Source organism: Mustela putorius, unplaced genomic scaffold (assembly GCF_011764305.1).
Source record: "Mustela putorius furo isolate JIRA1106 unplaced genomic scaffold, ASM1176430v1.1 tig00003834_pilon_pilon_pilon, whole genome shotgun sequence".
Lineage (NCBI taxonomy): Eukaryota > Metazoa > Chordata > Mammalia > Carnivora > Mustelidae > Mustela > Mustela putorius.
In genome coordinates, this window is record NW_025421987.1 from 20963819 (window position 1) to 20985692 (window position 21874).

Here is a 21874-nt window from a genome sequence, read left to right on the forward strand (position 1 = left end):
AGCTGTTATGCCTGCTAAAAACCCCTAACCTATAGGAGAGACACCAACAGCAGCCACTAAAAAAGGTAAAAAGTCAAAGATAAAGTAGTCCAAGCAAGTAACTGAAAATAATTTCATACTGTTTTCAATACTATTTCAAATATTATGTGAGGTTATCATTTCTCAGACGCTGTTTCAAGGACATACAGTGCATGGGATATGCTTCATACAACATCAAATAAATCCGGCTCCATTTACATTTGGTATCAGTATAAAAATAAGTTATTAATGATGTTAAACAAAGTGTGTTAAAGTAGAGACGTTCTTTGTGAAATCTGTAAAACCTACCATATTCCAATGACCATTATTAATAACTTTGCCTCCAGATATGATTTTGGTTGTAAATTCATTCTTAAACTGAATTTCAATCTTTCCATCACGAAGTGCAATCAGGAACCAAGCTGAGTGGTCAAGAGATTCTGCATACAGGACAACACCTTCTGAATCATAGGTCCGAAAATCAAAATGGGCTGAAAATCTAAATAATGGAAAAAAGAAAGCCTTAATAGGGAAATATGGAAAGCTCAATATACTATTCCTTCTCTTATACTAGTAAACAGCAGTATATTGAGAGAGCCAACTCTTTCTTTCCTGGAATTAAAAAAAGAGTAGGGCAGAATTAGACTGTTCATGTGTTATCTCTGGTTCCATGTGTGTTTAATATCAAGTTATTATATTTTCTTGCTTATTCTTAGAGTCTTTTTCCCCCATGAACAGATGCTTTGGTAATTTTTCATATTTTTTTGTACTGCATTTGGATTGCATTTCATATTTTTTTTTGTTTTGAAGGCCCTTTTTTAAATGTTGGAATTCATGCACGTACAAATACTAGATATATTGTATCTCTCCTGGAGCTTCTTATACACTATATAATCTGACATTATGACATTAAGATTCATTTTTTTTTTTTTTTTTGCTGTGTCCGTAAGTGATTAGTAAAAGATGTTACAATTTCATGATGGGTTTATGCATCAAAAGGCCTGTTTTCCCTGTGACTTCATATATGTCAGGAAGGAATCACTCACAGAGACATACAAGACAGTACCTAGATGGCTGCAAACATAATTAAGCCTTCATATGTGGAAAGAAAGGTAAAGTAAATACTTTAAGATGTATCTGTGAGCCTGATTTCAAAAGCTCTCCAAAACTCTAACTGTGTAAGTCGCTGTACTAGAGCATATAGGAGGAGAGCTTAAAAGATATAGTCTAGCCATGTGCTTGGGGGTATCTGAGCTCTGGCAATGACTGTTACAATTAAGACCCTAGATATATACGCAGCTATTACAAGGGAAGATGTTAGAAATGCTGGATTAAAAAATAACAGGTACTGATTAGTGCCTTAATGACACCATAATGAGAATCAGCATTAACATTTTCAAGAAACCAGCAAATCAAAATGACTGAAAAATGTGAACTCAGCAGGGAGCCTGCTTCCCCCTCTATCTCTGCCTCTTTCTCTGCCTACTTGTGACCTCGCTCTCTCTCGCTGTGTCAAATAAATTTTTAAAAATCTTAAAAAAATAAAAATAAAAATAAACAAAATGACTGAAAAAAGACAAATAGGGAATAGAAAAAATATTTGTATAACTATTAGTCACTTGAGTTAAGCTAAAATAAAAGTAATTTACACTAAACAAGTTAGGACTTCAGATAACAGCCAAGTAAGGTAAGAAAGAATCCTTACCTCCCACTAATAGTAGTGGGGGCACCATATACAACTTCTAACTTCAAATGGAACAAAGAAAGGCTCATAAAATCAATTTTTTAATCTCTAGAATTCCAAAGAAATATTTAAAAGAGGTCATGTGGAGTAAAGTATGTTGGACAGATAACAAGGTAGTAATAATTGACTGAACTAAGATTATTTTTTTATTTTATATTCTTGGTTTAGGAAAAGGACCTCTATTCTCTTTCATAACCACCACATTTTGCTGATGCTAAACATGTATTATTCTGTCAAAACCCAAATCTGTGTATGCTCAGGATCTTCCAGAAGTTGATCCTAATATGGAGGTAATCTCCCTCTCTGCAAAATCATGCTAACCCAGTAATACAAAGAATTGTGTTCTGTATCTTTCTGTCTGGAATATATCAGCAAACATTGGGGAACAATTCATTCTTTTTCTGAAATTTTGTAGAATGAAAAGGATGAGTGAATTTGTTAACTTTAGGATAGAATAAATATTTGATCATTGAAAACAGAGCTGAAGGAATTTGCAAAAAGCAGGGGAGAAAAGCAACCAAGCACTAACAATTCTTTGTGTTGCTTACTTACCAGGTGGCAGTGTATAAAAAATTCATTAAGCTATACACTTAAGGTACGTGTATATTTCTGTATATGGATATATACTTCAATAAAAAGTTTAAACTAAGTAAATAAGGAACAAATAAATATTGAAAAAAATCATTATTTGGCCTATTTGATCCAATGTTAGAGCTCAAACTATTATGAGTTGTCAGAACTGAATCTCCCTGAACATGTCTAACTATGCAAAAATTAACCTTTTTCTCTCTCAACCTCATTATTCTTTTTGCAAAGGAAATGCTGTTTCCAGTCTCCGTCACTAGACAATATTATTTGCTCTGAGATGCTAAAAGGGAAAATCGGGTCCTGGTGGATAAGAGTACTGAAGGAGCACAACTGTATCATTGAATTTCAGAATATAGTTCAAAGTTCCTTAATGATGCGATATCTATGACTTTAGTTGAATTATTTTATGAATAATCATTCATATATCTAATGAATTAAACTGTATGTAGGCATGCTTATCTAATTAAAATATTTTAAAATATGGATTCTATAAATCAGTCACAAATACACTTCCTTTCCACTTTTCCAACAAAATTCCAATTTCTTTTTTCTAGCTCCAACCATGTATGACTCTGAAAAAATTTGGTAATTAAAGTAGAATCATGACCCTAAAGTACAAGCAACTATTCTTTTCCTACAAGCAACCTAACTGTAGGAATAACAGAAACTGTACTCAGTCAATTAAAATCATGTGACATGTTTCTTTAAAATACTACCTAAGTAATCTTATGAATTTTCTTTAATAATTATGAATATAACTATATTCTAAAAGCAATACTTTGAGTACTTTCTCATTACTTAGTTTTTATAACACATATGAAGAAGAATGGAAATTTCTCAAATATATTAAATCTACTTTCCCAACTTCTTAGTACATACGTATTCACTAGAAAAGGAAGAAGGGTGTATTAAGGTAAAATGATCACTGGGGAAGGTCAGCCTAGAATGACCCAAATGATTTCTAGCATGACAATAAACATGGGTGAAGGGGTAAATCAACTTTAGGGCTCCTCAAATCATCTGATTGATAATATCCCTAAATTATCCAATTGGAAATGCAATTTCATACATTTCAAACCTTTTTTGGTCACTAAACTTCTGTCCTTACCTGCTTACCTCTAGAGATTATTACTGACATTGGTACCTCACCTGGTGATTTCCGGCAAACGAAATTTTAAATATAAAGCCACGCCTACAAATTGCTCTGCCAAATAAAGTAATTCATAATTTTTGTCAAGGTTCAAAGGAAGGCACACTGGAACAGCCTGAAAAAAAGGAAACAAAACAAAGAAACAAAATGCATAGGTTATTGCTTGCTGTTTGTGTCAGGTTAGCATTCCTTTCTCTGCTTCCTAATGGTCTTGTCAAATGTGTCCTCTCTGATAAGTTAATTAAATTAAGAACACCCTTGGTAATAAAGCAACATCTTTTACTTCCTTATATAGTCCATCAGTATAACTTCTCAGAACGTGTGTTTTTAAAAAGTCTTGCTCAATGTATGTGGCTTGTATTTTTGTCCTTACTATTTCCTTTGCAAATCTCAGCCCGAAACACAACCTTTTTCTTCTAGTAACAACACATATCTCCTAATTAACTGCAGCTCTGATACTTTCTAAGAATTATATTAGAAAAAAAATTTGGAGTCAGAAATCGTGGAAAAATTAGTATACCAAGAAGTAGCACCTCATACATTCATTCATTCATTTATTAAGAAAAATTTTCTGTGGCACCTGGGTGGCTCAGTGGGTTAAAGTCTCTGCCTTCAGCTCAGGTCATGATTTCAGGGTCCTGGGATCGAGCCCCACATCAGACTCTCTGCTCAGCAGGGAGCCTGCTTCCCTTCCTCTCTCTGCCTGTCTCTCTGCCTACTTGTGATCTCTCTCTCTCTCTCTCTCTGTAAAATAAATAAATAAAATGCTAAAAAAAAAAAAAAAAAAAAAGACAGGGCCTGTTTGCTTTTAAAAAAAGAAAAATTTTCTGAGCAAAACTGTATCATCTAGATAACGAAGGTGAGGTAGGGGAAGCTCAAGGAACTCTATTTTAGAAAGACTCCATTTCTGCTATTTTCTTGCTCAGCCCTATTTACTCTTGTTCTATATTTCACCTCCCATCTGCGTAAAAGCCAAAGAAGCTATGTTCCCACTCCAGGGAGTAGAGCGGAGCAGGAAAGTTAATAATTCTCTGAGTTCTGTCCTAGGCCCCAAATATCTGATAACATCTAAGAAGACCTGGATCCCAAACATGTTATAGGACATTAGCTTTGAACAAACCTCAGCTGACACTGGCATCAACACCCCCCACCTTCGATGATTTATAAAGTAACACCTATTACTCACCCATCACTCGCCTTTGATCAGACCCTACGCTGGATTCCTAAAGGAACACACGCCCTGGACCCCTTTCCAATATAAATCCCTAGCCCTAAATAATGAAGAGACCCATTCTCTTTTCCTTTCCAAGTCCCCCAGACACTCTGTCTGCTATACTCTGTTATTCACACTATTCAGTAAACTCCACTTTCACTTTCCCTGGCACGAATTTGATTTCTCTCCTATGGGAAGCCAAGGAACCTCTTGGCTGTTCCTGTGGGAACTCCCTCACCCCACCTTCCCAGGTTCTCGGACGGAGCCTGCCTGCATCAAAGGAAATGCTGGAAAACCTACATGGGATAAATATAAATTAAGATACCATGTTAGTATCCAAGGAATTAACAAAAAAAATGATTCACGGTCATTAAATTTATTATCAAGGTTTTTTTTCTAAGAATAAAAGCAAACATTAAAACAGAAAGCTTTTTAGGGATAAGTTCTTGGGCACATATACGGATACTCAAGGGGGGATCTGTGTACCTGACACTGTATTAAATCAAGGTCCAGAAACAACATCTCATTTCCTCTTAGAATTTCAATAAATCTATTCCAGGGTAGATGGTGATGTGTAACTACTACAAATACTAAAATAATAAAAGATTAAATTACAAAATAGACATCCACAGAGCACGGCATGCAATTAAGTATAGTCGAAGTTACTGCATATGCCAAATATCTCACCTTCCCTTCCCTTCCCTTCCCTAGTAGGTGGCATTTATTGAATGTTACATGTTTGGACATACACAGTATAGTGCTAGTAACGGATACAGAGGTATGTGAACACACGTGATTAAATCACCATTTAAGGTGGGTTTTTTGTTGTGTTTTATTTTGTTTTACTCTGCCTCATAATCCTGTAACATTTTACCTTCACTTGCATAAAGGAGTTCAAGAGTGGGACTAAGAATCACTAACATATGATCCTTATCCACAGAAAAAAGAGCTTCAGATGCTGATCTCTTTCTTTTTTTTTTTTTTTAAGATTCTATTTATTTATTTGACAGACAGAGATCACAAGTAGGCAAAGAGGCAGGCAGAGAGAGAGGGGGAAGCAGGCTCCCCACTGAGCAGAGAGCCCTTTGCAGGGGGGACTCGGTCTCAGGACTCTGGGATCATGACCAGAGCCGAAGGCAGAGGCTTTAACCCACTGAGCCACCCAGGCACCCCTGACCTATTTATTTCAATGAAGGAAAAACTACCCCAACATTCAATTCTTGGGTCAATTAAATCCAAGTGAATAAAAGCAAGTTTGAGAGATAAAGATGAACAAAATTGACCTCTCTGAATTTTTATGTACTTAAATCCCACTAAATTCCAATTTGAAAGTTATTTCCACCCAAGATTTTATGAGCACTCTTGCAAGTTCTGACATGCTGAAGAGCGATCCAACTTGTCAGAGTGGGATAAAGAAAAGTACACTGAGGAAAACGTTCCTGCTAAGGTTTCTATGTAAGATGTTTTTTCTCACAAAGAGAAGTATAAGCCTCAGCTTTTCTTAATTTTTTAAATAAACATACTCATTGTATTTTGTAAATGTACAGCCTATACGGATGAACACTTTCTGAACTATGACCCTGCAATCATTTTTTTAAACCTAGTCACTAATTATCCCCAATATTTATAGCTTACATGACCAAAATTAGTAATTGGACTGCGATTCATAGCCTGCTAGCCTATAGCAATTATTATAGAACATCTGTATTTTTCCTGGGGTGCCTGGGTGGTTCAGTCAGTTAAGCATCTGACTCTTGATTTGGACTCAAGTCATGATCTCAGGGTTCGTGAGATGGAGTCCTTGTGGGACTCCATGCTCACTGGGGAGTCTGCTTGAAATTCTCTTTCCCTCCCTCTCTATCTCTCCCATGCTCTCTCTCTGTCTCTCTCTCTCTCAAAATAAATAAATAAATCTTTTTTAAAAAATATATCGTTTCTTTAAAAAGAACATCTGTATTTTCCTGACTTATCTCAGCTATGTGGAAATATGTACCCCAGTTTCTCATTTTAGAAGAGATGGTAAGTTTATCATTGCAAAATGTTACCTCACAGCTCTTGTGATCTTGGGCAAGTTTGAATCCTTTTTTCCCATCACAATAACAAGAGAAACCTCCAGGGTAGTTGACACAAAGTTGAGCGCATATGTTCTCAGAGCATTCGTCCACGTCTGGGGTAAAAGGGAACACAGATCTTAATATCTTCCAAACGTTCAATCCAAGAGGAGTATTCCAATTTTAGCATAAGATAATCAGTGATTATAGAGGTGCCGGTAGTTAAGTCGGTTGATCATCTGACTCTATTTCAGCTCAGATAATGGTCTTGGGATCTTAAGATCAAGCCCCACACCAGGCACCACACTCAGCCCCGAGTCTGCTGAGATTTTTCTCCCTCTCCCTCTGCCCCTCCCCTTCTTGCACTCACTCACTCCGTATCCCAAATAAATTAAATAAATAGATGGATAGATAAAAGATAATCAGGATACTAGATTCTTAGTAAAAGAAATCTCTCTGCCATGAAATCACATTTCAACACTTGGCATGGAAATTTAAATGAGTGTCAAGTGTAATTTCTATCATTTACACAAGTGAAATAAATTTAATGTATAACTTTCAGTAATAAATAATTAATAAAAATATAACAACTATGCTAATTTTCCAGTTTTTAATTTGAAGGAAAAAAGACTGAGAGTCTCAAGGTAACTGTCATTTCTAACTAAATGAATTCCATTGAGACTGCCTCCCAATTATTTGCTTTGAAGAAAAGAAAGGGAGGGGTAAGGAAGGGAGAGGAGAGGAGGGGGGAAGAGAGGGGAAGAGGGAAAAAATCCCTTTTAACTGAAGGTTAATATAACCAGGTATTACATAATATCAAGAACATTCGACATTCCATAATGCAGCATTAACAGTGACAACACATTTGAGGATGTATCTTTATTTCTTATCACTTAAAAAAGAAAAACAAGCCTCACTGTGCTATTACCCCGCCTATTGTGAAATCTATATAGCCCTGTTCTTGCCCATGTTTTGAGAAAATCATCTTTGAAAAATTGTAATAACATGTTTCAGTAAATCTACTTCAGAGCTACATGAGATCCTTGATATTTCCAAAGCATGCATCCTCCAATCTTGGTAAATTTACAAGTACATAAATGCATATATTACTAGCATACAAATTCCCCCATAAAATGCCTCAAAATACAACTGAAAATTGGTGATTCCTTAGCATCAAAATTAAATTGCAGATAATTGAAGTAATATGAATATGTGTCATATATACATCTTTTTCAAAAAACCTGTGTTTTATTGAATAAAACTACAATATACATTATAAAGTTGGCTAATACCATTCTTAATATTACCATAGTAATTTCTATCTGGAGCTGTGTGAGAACAGAAATGCTGTATGGAAGAGATATTTTTTGGTGAGTGCATAAAATGTAAAACATCAAAATATCAACAGGAACAGATATATTTTTTTAAAAATTATTTTAAAATTACTATTGATTTAGGCAAATTCATAAAGATAGAAAATAAATTAAAGGTTATCTCCCAAAAAGTAGATGGAGACAGAAAATAGTTTAGAATTTGGGAGAGGGAGGAAGGGAAATTTATTGCTTAATGGTTACAGAGTTCTGTTTGGGATGATGAAAAACTTCTGGAAACAGAGAGCAGTGGCTCTGTGGCCATAACCATGTGAAAGTAATTAGAGCCCCTGAATGGTACCCTTAAGAATGGTTAAAAGGGTACATTTTATACACATAAACATAGGTATATAATAGAAATATTAGAAAAATCACTATTGATTTGATTAGTTTTAGTCATGATATTAAATTTAAAGTTTTTAAGATTTAAAGGATATGAAATAATTTCCATATATCTATGATCTTTTTTTAAGCCCCCCAATACTTCCAAGTTACATGCACACCTGGCAGCACTCCTTTGGCCAAATGAATCCAAAGGGCTCTCCCAAATCCACAGGTGCTGACAGTACTCATCAATACTTTTTAAATTTCTAGAGCTCAGTTATCATTTCATTATGATGAGATTTTTTTATATGTATTTAATTACAACAGAACTATGTCGTTTCCTATTTAAGAATAAATGACGTACAGAAACATGCGCAGATTACCAAAATGCTTGGTATAAAACTGAAGGTTTCTAACCTTCCATGTAACATCCATGTGATTTTTAAACTTGTCTTTCTTTTATATGTGTATGTTTTTCCTTCCAGATCGAAACTCTTTTTATCTTTTAATATTATTTAAATGATGTGAAGATATGTTTATTTTGCTTTTATCAAACATGGGAGGTCTCCAATTCATACATAGCTTAGAGGACAAACAGAGTGCGTAAGACTAAACCTAAAAACCATGCTCTTAGCTACTTTTACTCTGGAAGGAAGCCAATGATTCCCCATTTGGCCACGCTGTATATGGAGCTTGCCGTCTTAGGAAATCTTATTGTGGACATCAAACAGAACCAACGCTTCTAATCTCAAACCAAGGCTCAAACCCACCCTCTCCACCATCAACAATGATAGACACCACCACAACTCTACCTTCGCAAGCCTTTAGTACAGGATTGTATCTGTAGCCTTCAGTACATTCACATTCAAAGTCTCCTGGGATGTTCTTGCACACAGCTGTGCCACAAATGTCTGGCATTACAGAACACTCATCCACATCTATAAATGAAACCAATAGATTAAAAAAATATTTCTCCCATACCAGAGGATAATAGCAAAGAATGCTTGATTTGTGTTTCCTGCATCTAGTTTAATATATATAATGAGACAATAAAGTGGCCTGGGAATAACAAAATTTTAAGTCTATCATCACGTTTTAGTTTACTAAACATGATTTCTTCATGAAAACATATAGGGAATTTGATGGTTGCTATGTTCTTCAGAGTTATGTAAAAGGAAAGGGCTTTAGTTATTTTCTTATCAAGCTACATTACACAAATAAATGGGAGAAAAGATTCACCATATTCTTAATATATATCCCTAAATACATGTTTGTTTGTTTGTTTTTTAAGATTTTTTATTTATTTATTTGACAGAAGGGATCACAAGTAGGCAGAGAGGCAGGCAGAGAGAGAGGAGGAAGCAGGCCCCCCGCTGAGCAGAGAGCCCGATGCGGGGCTCGATCCCAGGACTCTGAGATCATGACCTGAGCCGAAGGCAGCGGCTTAACCCACTGAGCCACCCAGGCACCCCCCTAAATACATGTTTTTGAAATATGTACTCGAAAGTGGATTCATTCTGTATTATCACAAATATAAAAAATAAAAATGAGGCGACTCATCAGCCATGTTTTCCTTTGGAAATGGACAGGAGCTAAATCTGCACACTATTATTATTGACTGAAGTATTCAAGAGTGATTCAAATTTAAAAAAGAATAAAGGAAGGTCTCTAAGTATGTATAGAATTCCAATGCAAATTTTAGTGTCAAATTAATATTCAGAAATTTCAGGTGCATTTATTGTATTTATTATATTATATTAACATGTATATTACATGGTAGAGTAGGAAACAAAATACTATTGCAACTAATCACTAGATGAAAGCATCTGTGAGAAAAAACAAGTTGCAGAAATAGTTCACTGGAGATGTAATTATTAGTGAACTTTTCTCATCTGTACTCTCTGGAGACAGACAAATTCAGAATGGAAAATATATTTTCTACTCTATAAAATTGAGAGTTTAATTTTTCCATAGACTAATAACCAAAACTTCAGACATTACTCTATTTAAAAAAGCATGAACAGAAATAACTGAATCAATTCCTGTATAAGGGAATCCTATATCATGACTGTATCAATGTCAATATCCTGGGTGTGATATTGTAGGACAGTTTTGTAAAATGTTACTTCTGGGGGAAACTGAGAAGAACACATGGGATCTCTTTCTATAATTTCTTACAATGGCATGTGAATCTCCAATTACATCAAATAAAATATTCATTTAAAAAAATAGCTATAAAAGCCATATTTTAAAATAAAGTGAAAACATATGACTAAAATTATTTGGTTTGAGGCATACTGCAGAGAACTATCTAAATCATATGAGTTCAGGTTATAGCACATTGATTTTATTACCCTACACTGACATCTAATGTCTGACAAAAAGTTTTATTCTTGCATTTGTAGACAATCACTGGCAACTTGATCTCAAGCAATATCCACATCTTGGCAAAGACCCTATTGTAATAGTCATATACATATTTTTCTATCACCTAGTTCATGGATAAAGTCTGTGTAAATGAAGTATACAAGAACATATGTCATGGTCATCGGGGATATTCTTATGTATAAAAGGACTTTTTGTAATAATTTATATACATGTGTATTAACTCAATGGATAAGAATTAAATACCTTTTAATTAAAAATATAAGTCACAACTTCTTGTTGTGAAGAAGAATACTTCTGCATTTAAGTATTTAAATTCAAGTATTTAAATGCAGAAGTATGAATGGGTATTATTTGCTTATAGAATACATATGGTATCCTGCATTATGATGGTTTTCTATAATATGTTCTAACAGTAGTGGTATTCTCAATTTCTAACCTCAAACCTCAGACCTTCAAATAGGCAGACAGGAAAGATGTATGGTCACAAATTGGTAATGGTTTAGGAGAAATTGTTAGTTAATGCAGTTCACTTTAGAGTCATTTAACTGTGCTTTAAACAATATTATAGTAAATTATACTATAATAAACACTACAGTACGGTGAGGGATAGAACATCCCTTCAATAGAATTGACTAGAGTTGAACAGGAACACTTTATGATTTAAGTTACTGTATTGTTCTACCTCATAGCCAAAAGGAGAGGCACAAAGAGGGAGAGAAGGAAGGAGGGAGAGAGGGAAGAAGACGGGGGCGAGTGAGGGAGGAGAAAATTATTTCCAATTTCTAAAGGCAAAACCTAACTCCAGGCTGGAAAATTCATTTTTAGCCATCCACACATAGCACAAATATTCGAAGTTTTAATTGTGGCAGTTAAAAGAATCAAATAGAAAGGACAATAGACAGAGGGGAAAAAGTCAAAATTGGAGGGAAACATAAGGACAATAAAAAACAAAGGAAATACACTAGTACAATGGCTTATTGAAAAGTTAAACTGACAGGGATTATTCAAATCTGAAGGAAAAAAAATAGTTATGACCGATGATGAGATCTTACATGTATAAAGAGAAAGAAAATAGTTCATCTTTCCCAAAACCACACAGGAAATAACTTGTAAGAAGAAAGGATTATATTAGATATTTGACAGGTATATCTAACAAGGAAATATGAAATACAGTGGAAGAGGTTATTAAGGATTATGATGGATTACTCTGTATAACTGTTTATCTTATGGTATAAAGGAAATAATATTAGAATGTCTGGAAAAAATAAAAACAATGATTTTGCAAAGACTCTAGTAAGCAAGGACCTGCACTGAAACTTCACTTTATCACCTTTTCATGAAATTCTTTATTCAAACGTATACACACACACACACACAGTAACAAAACAGTAAAATACTCAATAAATAATACAATACAATAAGAAAACAATGAAAAACTCTATAAATGACAAAATAATCCATGAACATTAAACTAAAAGGCGGTTCCCGAGTATCACAAGGCTTCAAGGTGGGTAATAATGTGTATTTGTTACAAGCACTTACAACCAGAGAGTTCCAAGGATTTCCTGGGGAAATTCCACTACCTGAACTTTGGCCCCACACAGTAAATGCCTTCTTGCTCTTACCTTTGCAGTCCTTCTTATTTAAAAGCATAAAAAAACCACTTTTACAGGAACAGCGGTAACTTCCAGGTGTATTATCACATATCTGGCTGCAACCTCCATTTACATTTGAGGGATCTTTGCATTCATTTATATCTAAGAAGGGAAAAATAAATTATTTTTAAAGCAATAAGGCCTCTGGAGAACGTTCTAGGAGACCAATCCAGAGGAGTGAGGTGGGTTTAATAGACATACCATATTCACACTTGTCTCCTTGCCAACCTGGTTTACAGATGCAAGTGAATGTAGCTTGACCATCTCTGCAGCTTTTGTACCCATCTTCATTGCATGGCAGGGGACTACATTGGTCTGGAATGGCTGAAGGAGATAGACAGCTATTTAATTTTTGCCACATGCCATGGTAAAAAAAAGAACTACATACCCTTTAATAGAAATCCTGTGCATGAAGCCTGTAATCAATGGAAAAAATCGTAACTCCTTCCTTCAAATAATACTTTTTCATAGAAAAGTGAGTCCAATATTTTTTTTCCTCTATGATCATCAGCCTTGTTTCCTAAACTCCACATATGAGTGAAATCACATAGTACTTGTTTCTCTCTGACTGACCTACCTTGCTCAGCATAATACTCTCTAGCTCCATCTACATTGTCACAAATGGCAAGATTTCACTCTTTTCTAAAAAGAGAAGCAGACCAAGAAGACAGCTTTTTATTTTATTTTATTTTTTTTCTCTCTTATTTCTCAGAGAGAGAAAGAGAGCGCATGCACAAGCAGGGAGAGCAGTGGGCAAGCTCCCTGCTGAGCAAGAGGCCCGATTGTGGGTCTTGATCCCAGGACCCTAGGATCATGACTGGAGCCAAAAGTAGACACTGAACCAACAGAGTCATTCAGGCGTCCCACCAGGCCAACTCTTAACTATGCAGGATGGCCTGAAGGTTGGCAGAGGGGAGGTGGGGGGAGATAAGTGAATGGGTCATGGGGATTAGGGGATGCCCTTGCTGTGACAAGCCCTGTGTGTTGTATGTAGGTGTTGAATCACTAGACTGTGCACCTGAAACTCATATTGTTTTGTATGTTGGTTAATTGAAATTTAAATAAAAATTTTTTTAAAAAGTGAGTCCATTAGATTAATCTTTATAATTATTTTATAAAAGGGAACTACTTTTATATTTGCAAGTATATACAAATATACAACATATACAGTATAAATTTATAAATGTATTTTGTTATTTCTTCATATAAATTATCATATTTGATCCTTAAAACAATTCACTGTGTTAGGCAGAACAAATAAAACTAATTGGTATCAACAGAAAAAAGAATTTGGGACTTCCAATTTGGGTTAAGATGAAGTACATGAACTAGATTCATCTTCCTGCCTTAAATAAATACAACTCTGCTCAAAAGACATAAAATAATGGTTTCCAGACACTGGACAATAGGTAGCAGAGAACTGGTGATTCCTAGGGAAAGGCCATTTTCTTCATAAAATGTGACAGAACTTTACCACCATCTTAAATAATACGCCCAGTTGCGTATTTGTGGTCTCTCTTCCCTCACTAGACACTGCGATGGTCCCTTGGTTCCTGCACATTCCCACACTTGTTTCTCAAGCCTTCCTAGTTAACTCTGCAAATTCCTTCCAACACATTCCTGTTTGCTTAAATTAGCCAGAGGAATTTTCTGTTACATGTAAAAAAAAAAAAAAAAAGTTTTAAAACTAAACAAAACGTAATTGCCAAATTTTTCAATAAATGTTCTAAAAAAATCAAGTTTTTGAAAAGTGGCAATAAATTAAGTATTAGTTAAAATTCTAGAAGACAGGCTAATCAGCAAATTATTAAATTATTTTTATATCCGGGACACCTGGGTGGCTCAGGGCGACTAAGCATCTGCCTTTGCCTCAGATCATGATCCCAGGGTTTGAGGGATTGAGTCCCTCATAGGGTTCCCTGCTCAGTGGGGAGCCTGCTTCTCCCTCTGCCTGTTGCTCCCCCTGCTTGTACGCTCTCTCTCTAACAAATAAATAAATAAAGTCTTTAAAAACATTACTTTCATATCCTCTGGTAAATTAAAAAATAAAGTATGTATTAAATATACATGTTCAGGCAAACTATTTTACTTGTATAATTACAACTGACTTAAAGTTAGAGAAAATTCAGATACATGAGTATTTAGATAATGCCAATGTCACATGTAAAATATTCACTAGACAGACATCCCAATTTACATGTTGCAATTTCACCCTTTTGTCTTTGACTCTCACCCAGGATATTAGAGATAAATAATCTACCAGAGTTATCACTAGGCGCTATATGAACTTCAGAGGGAGAAGGCTAATATGATATTTTAATTTTTCACATTTATATGACTGGTGCCAAAACTTAGAAGAATAAGCATGGCTGCACTTTATACATGATCATGCAACGACATCCAAAATAAAGCTGTCAGGAATAAAATTCTGAAGTTGAGGACCTAAAGCTTAGCAAACAAGGAACACTGTTCAACTTAAACATCAGATGGAATATTTATTTGGAGTAAAATAGCAGCATTTACATTTGGGGAAAAAAAAAACAAAACACATTCTTTCAAACGATTTTGAGAATATCTCCTTGCCGGGACACAACTCTTCTAGAGCTCATTTGTTGATTTTAAACATTAGTTATATTTACATGGTATATTTTATTTACTTGAAGGGTTTTGCTTTGCTTTATTTATTTATTCATTTTTTAAATAGATGGTAGAGGTGTTTACCAGTGACGCAGCTCCGCAGATCAGGGTGAGCTTCGGTGGACTGACGTGCAGCAGTGAACAACCCAGCTCGGAAAGAGCCAAGACAACCTGTAAGTACAAGCAAATGTAGTCTTTTTAGAGTAGATACATTTACTTCCTCTGAAATCATGGTGGAGGTAGAAATTATCCAAAGTGATAGAATATTTATCTTCCTGGGGATTGACAGTATTTGGCATTCAAAATGTCATCCCTGAATGTTTCTGTCCACATTTTTAAAAATTTAAATATTCTACAAGCAAGATTGCAGTAAATACAGAATCATGAAAAAAAGTTTATGGAAACTTCTTTTTGGAGAAGAATCTTAAAGCAAGAGATGAAAAAGATCTTAGATTAACAGAAAAATTTACTGGCAAATAAATCTATGTTCTTCACTCTGCAGCAGAAACCTAGAGTTACCCTCATATCCGTAGGCCAGAGTCTAATTTAAAAGTGTCTAGGGGCGCCTGGGTGGCTCAGTGGGTTAAGCCTCTGCCTTCGGCTCAGGTCATGATCTCACGGTCCCGGGATCGAGCCCCACATTGGGCTCTCTGCTCAGAAGCAGACCTGTTTCCCCTCCCTCTCTACCTTCTTGTGATCTCTCGCTCTGTCAAGTAAATAAATTTAAAAAATCTTTAGAAGTGTCTATAATTAAGTCAATAGATTAAGTTAGTGTTTCTGGCTGCTGCAGGCAACTTCTAATTCTCTCAGTGTTGTATAGAGACTAAGATAATAATATTTGTATAATGCCCCAATATTATAAAGTAGGTTTACTTCATTTAATTTCTCACTATAACTCTGTGAAATTAGATCTAGCAATCTGGCAGCAAAAACAGCTGAAGTAACAGATAAATACTTACATACTTTTAAGTAGGAGACATTTAGTGTCAACAACAATTCTTTATAGTCTCTGAAGACAACATTATTTTTATCTGTATCTATATCTATTTATCATTTCATTGTACAGCTAATCATAATTTTACTAGTTACCGTAACTTATTACTAAATAAATGGTATTTTGATTACCTTTTGCTGAGTAACAACCCCCAAAATTAGAACCTCAAGTAATCCCTCCATTTTGTTCACAATCTGTGGGTCAAATATTAGAAAGGGTTTAGCTGGGCTGGTTTGTCTCTGTTACACATAGAGTCAGCCAGGGCCACTGAGACTGGAAGATCCACCTCTCAGGTGGCTTTTCTTTCTTTCTTTCTTTCTTTCTTTCTTTATTTCTTTCTTTCTTTCTTTCTTTCTTTTTTTAAGATTTTATTTATTTGAGAGAGAGAGAGAGCATGAGAGAGAGCATGAAAGGGGAGTAGGTCAGAGGGAGAAGCAGACTCCCCATGGAGCTGGGAGCCCAATGCAGGGCTCAATCCCGAGACTCTAGGATCATGACCTGAGCCAAAGGCAGTTGCCTAACCAACTGAGCCACCCAAGCACCCTGAGATGGCTTTTCACTCACATGGCTGACATTTCTCTCTTCCCATGTGTTCATAATTCAGGACTTCTCAATGTGGTTCAGTTTCGTTTAGCATGCTGGTCCTAAAGTGGCTCTTATTTCATGGCAGTTGGCTTCCAGGAGGAAGAAAGCAGATACTTCCAGACCAATGAAGAGGCATTTTATCACCTCTAGAGTCTACTGATCAAGGCTGTCCCAGGGTACATCCAAATTCAGGGAGCAAGGAGGCACTATGTTTATGATCACTCCATGCTGCTGCATATAAGTTATTGCTTCTAATTTTTTGCTTGCTAAACTTTAATCCATTGCAAGCAACCACCATTTTTATAATCCCCTCTACCCATGAAAGATACTTAAATCGCCCCCCAACGTCCCACCTCTACAAGTTGCACTGCAATGGATATCTTCATGCAGATCTCATTAGTACATGCATAAGAAATAGATACCCAGGGGTTTCAAGAATTGTGGGATCATTAGATAGTCACATAGTTAGTGGTTCTCTAGAGGTGCGTTTCCACCACACAGCTTAAGAATTTCTGTATTTGGCTTTCTAACTTATACCACAATAGTGAAGTGAGTGATATTTCATATTGTTTTTTGATTTCTAGTGAGATGGAGCATACCTTATGTCATTTATTATTAAAGATTTTTATTTATTTATTTGACAGAGATCACAAGTAGGCAAACAGGCAGGCAGAGAGAGAGAGGAGGAAGCAGGCTCCCTGCAGTGCAGAAAACCTTGATGCGGGGCTTGATCCCAGGACCCTGAGATCATGACCTGAGTGAAAGGGAGAGGTTTTAACCCACTGAGCCACCCAGGTGCCCCTCCTTATGTCATTTAAAAAATTTTTGTTTCCAGGGCACTTATCTACAGTAGTACTGGTCCTGGACAAAAGTATCAAAATTTGTAAATTATATGGTTGTTCTGTATAAACTTTATCAAGCTCAGAAAATTCTCCTATAATCAGGAGATTTTTTTTTTTTTGCTAAAACAGTTTGCAAAAAGGTTTTATAATTAAATGCTGAATTTTATCAACTGCTTTTTCTGTATGAACTGAGGTAATAATATACTCTTTATGTGGATAATTAAATTGATAGATTTTCTGATGCTAAACCATTCTGTATTTCTGTAATAAACCCTACTTCTTTGTGATATATTATTTTAATACACTTTAGATTAGATTGAACATCATTTTATTTAGAATTAATTTATAATTGAAAAGGAATTTTTTTGCCTTTTTTAATTTTTTTTTATTTTTTATTTTTTATAAACATATATTTTTATCCCCAGGGGTACAGGTCTGTGAATCGCCAGGTTTTTATTTTCTTGTATCATTCTTAACCTGATTTTGGAATCAAGATTACTTCAAACTTTTTGAATAAGCTCACAGCATAGAACCTTATTCTCTCTTCTTGGACAATTTTTTAAGAGAAAACACATTTTTTTTTTAAATTTAGAAGAAGTCATTTGTATAACATCTGGGTTTGAATTTGAGGGGCACCATGGAAGAGGGCTTTGAGGTTTTGCTGATTTAGTAATTACTGGTAACCAAGTTATCAACTTCTTCCTATAAAATTATAGTGTTATATATTTTTCTGGGAATATATCCCTTTTATCAAGTTTCTAAATATATTTTGGTACAGCTATTTTTATTATTTTGTGATTATACTTTATGATTATCTTTATTTTACCATTATAAATTCAATCTATGTTGGGCTTATAGTATTTCTTCTTCTTCTCCTACACTTTGTGTTTTGGCATTTTGTTTTTCTCTTTTTCTTTTTTCTTAATTATTCTTACTAGAGGTCAATCTAACTTACTAACCTTTTCAAAGAATAACATTTTGCTTTTGTGAATCTTTTGTTTTCCTTTTAACTTATTTCTATCCCTATTTTTGTTATTTTCTTATTTTTTGCTGCTAAGAGTTTGCAATATTGTACTTTCTTAAACCTTTTCTTGCTTTGTATGATTAGGTAATTTCTTAAATACTCCAAATGGTCCTCTTACTGCTACCTCAGCAGTCAGCCCCCAACTTCCCACACACACATATTAGGTCAAGCCAGCCTTCAGTTTATTCATGAATTTCTCACATTTCTTGTGGTTTTTCATTTTATTTTGTTATCATTAGTGCCTAGAATGCCAATGTTTCTCTTGAGATGATTTTAAGAGAAGAAAGGAGTCAGCAGTCTGGGCTAATTAATTGACTTGGCAAGAACCAGAAACTAAAATTTATTTTTAATGTTTATATTTAGGCTCAGAACTGGACATTTTCCAAAGAAGCTTCTCTTCCATTAATATAAAATTCCACTCTATCAGGTGATATTTAAAAGGCTTTCATAAATGGTAGGGTTATTCATTTTATTTTCTAAGGAAAGAACAGAACTTAAAAACTTAACATTTGTGTGATGAAATCGACAGTATTTTTTACCAAATTCCATGCTTCCAATGCATTACATACGGTGTATGGATAAACTGAAGCACTTTCTAACCCCTGAAACTCCAAATCTAACACTGCCCACTATGTGAGTTTTAGTGATCTAAGTTCTTGGGTGGTCTTATCTCACGCTAAGGAGATTCCTGAATAAGTTACAGTAACTAGTAAAATTATGTTAGGTTTGCCAAGGACAGGTTCATAAAGTTTTTCCCCCCCATTTGGGGCCATTGGCCTATGGAATATACACATCAAACGATCTAAAAGTTTAAGTTAGGTAGAGTTTTTGTTTTTTTGTTTTCAACAGTGAAATTCATTGCATATGCCTATACATAAGTAAAGACCAAAATATAAATTGTGAGTCAAAAAGTAAAAATGATATAAAGTAAAGTTTTGTTTTAAATTAAGGGTTGGTTAAATAATAATACTTTACATTTGAAGAGTAATGTAAAGTGAAAAAAAAAAAAACTATCTACATAAATATACTTATCTGGTATTCCCAACAGGTCCGAAGTTAGAAAATATAATTATAGCGCACATTTAAATAAGAACCTGAAAAGCAAAATAACTTGTTTAACCTGACACAGTAGAAATTTTTAGATCTGGGAGTAGAGCCCACATCTTACAGGTTTTGTTTTTGGTTTTCTTTTTTTGTTTTTTGTACTTGATTATTCTACCATGCTGCCAAAGAAGACAAGCAAAAAGAAAAGAAAGTTGAGTAGAGCCAGAAAAGAGGAAAATGAGAAGGAGAAAAGAAGAAAAAAGGAAAGTATTTTATCTAAGGAGCTTTCCCAAAATACATAATGTTGTATTAAAAAGCTATTTATCTTTATCCAAATGTACTCTGTGATCAAAGGTATATATTTCTTGAGTGCAGATGTCCACAAAAACACAGCTTCATTACATGAACCTAAGAAACAAGGATTAATACTGTATTTTTTAATGCAAATGCTTTTAATTTTTAATAGCCAAATACCTTTTCTATAAAATATTTAAATTCCTACCTAAAATTGAGAAGCTAAAACAGTCTTGACATTCTATCTTTTCTCCACTTTAATTATGATGATTTATGTCATAAACTCTGAAGAGTGTAGAGATTTTTTTCTTTCATTAAAAGATAATCCATAAGTTCCAGTTATAAAGTGAACAAGTCTTGGGGTATAATGTATAGGATGGTGACTATAGTTAATAATCCTGTATTGTATATTTGAAAGTTGCTAAGAAAGTAGATCTTACAAGTTTTCATCACAGGAAGAAGAAATTATAAATATGTTGTGGTGACAGATGTTAACTGGACTTACTGGATGGTCATCCTGCAACATATACATATATTAAATATTATGTTGTATACATGAAACTAATACAATGTTATATGTTAACTATATACCAATATTAAGAAGATAACCCATGATAACCATATGCTTCTAAAGAATGTCCTGATACCTAAATATAATTTATCATCAGCCCATGGACATTTATGGCAAAGTCAGGAGAATAAAAAAGACTAAAAGTCAAAATGCCAGACAATAATTAAAGAACCATTTCAAATTTGTTTACGTGTCCTTAAATAAAAGGACAGCAAGACTACTTATAAAATGAACTCTTATGCCCGAGGCTAATTAAATTATATTGGATGGAATAGATGAGTGAAAGATTGGACTTGATCAAATCTAAATTCCCTTCTATCTCTATGATTATATGATTGAGATTCTTTGAACTTACCTAAGTATTTTGGATAAAAATAATCCTAGAAAGAAAGGAAAGACAAAATGTATTTTAGCAAGCCTAAATTTCACTAAATAGTTAAAACTTAATTTTATAATGTGTTTTATATTAAATATGCAAATATATCACATATAACTATCATTTCCACATTACAATATTCTTGCTATACTAAAATATGCCAGGAGTAGATAACTAATAACATTAAGCCAATATGACACTTAGCTTAAATCAATATTGAGCAATAAAATCATGTAACAAAAGCTTCTAAACTGAAAACAGGTTCTACTAAAGATGTTACATGCAATATATGCTCTCTATTTGTAAATTCTTTAATTTTTCCATAATGATCAGATACCTGAGGGTTTTGGAGGGGAGAGGGGGAGGGGGATGGGTAGGCCTGATGATGGGTATTATGGAGGGCACATATTGCATGCAGCACAGGGTGTGGTGCATAAACAATGAATTTTGGAACACTGAAAAGAAATAAAATAAAATTAATGGAAAAAAAAAGATCAGATACCCATTTGACGCCTTTCATGTCATGCTGATTACACATGCCACATTTAATGTTGAATAGAAGTGACATAATTTGAAGTGAATTAAACTGAATATTCATCTTTTAGCATCTTACGTACATGTAATACCTTATTATAAATTGGTTATGTACCAAAAGTTTGTCTGTAAATCGGTAATTTGGACTAAGGAATGTACTTTTCCAAAGGGAGGAAAAATGTTAAAAATGATTTCTGAAGGTACAGTTCTTAGGCTGGTTCCTCAAAGCTTTCTTAGGCCATAATATATCTAATGTGTAACATTAACAGCACAAGAATACTTCACAAGAAACCAGTGTTTCTAAATAAAAACATACTCAAGTAAGGAATATACTTCATCCAGTACAGAGCCAAAGTCACTCTTGCCTTCTCTCACATATAAACCTAAACAACAGTTGTCCACTCATTTGTAAGGGTGGGATCTCCCACCAAGTAATTCGAACACTGGTATTTTCTTCTACAGAACAAAAGCC

General features: G+C 34.5%; 1 protein-coding gene across 1 annotated transcript in view; it reads right to left on the reverse strand.

The window, feature by feature from the left end:
- Window positions 1-21874, reverse strand: part of PROS1 (protein S) — a 66433-nt gene that overhangs the window by 16301 nt on the left and 28258 nt on the right. The window contains exons 3-10 of the mRNA XM_045088240.1: window positions 20848-20872; window positions 15223-15309; window positions 12703-12825; window positions 12472-12603; window positions 9271-9396; window positions 6759-6880; window positions 3500-3615; window positions 328-517 (exon numbers count right to left, since the gene is read on the reverse strand). Coding sequence (XP_044944175.1) covers window positions 328-517; window positions 3500-3615; window positions 6759-6880; window positions 9271-9396; window positions 12472-12603; window positions 12703-12825; window positions 15223-15309; window positions 20848-20872 — 921 coding nt within the window. The remainder of the gene's footprint in view (window positions 1-327; window positions 518-3499; window positions 3616-6758; window positions 6881-9270; window positions 9397-12471; window positions 12604-12702; window positions 12826-15222; window positions 15310-20847; window positions 20873-21874) is intronic.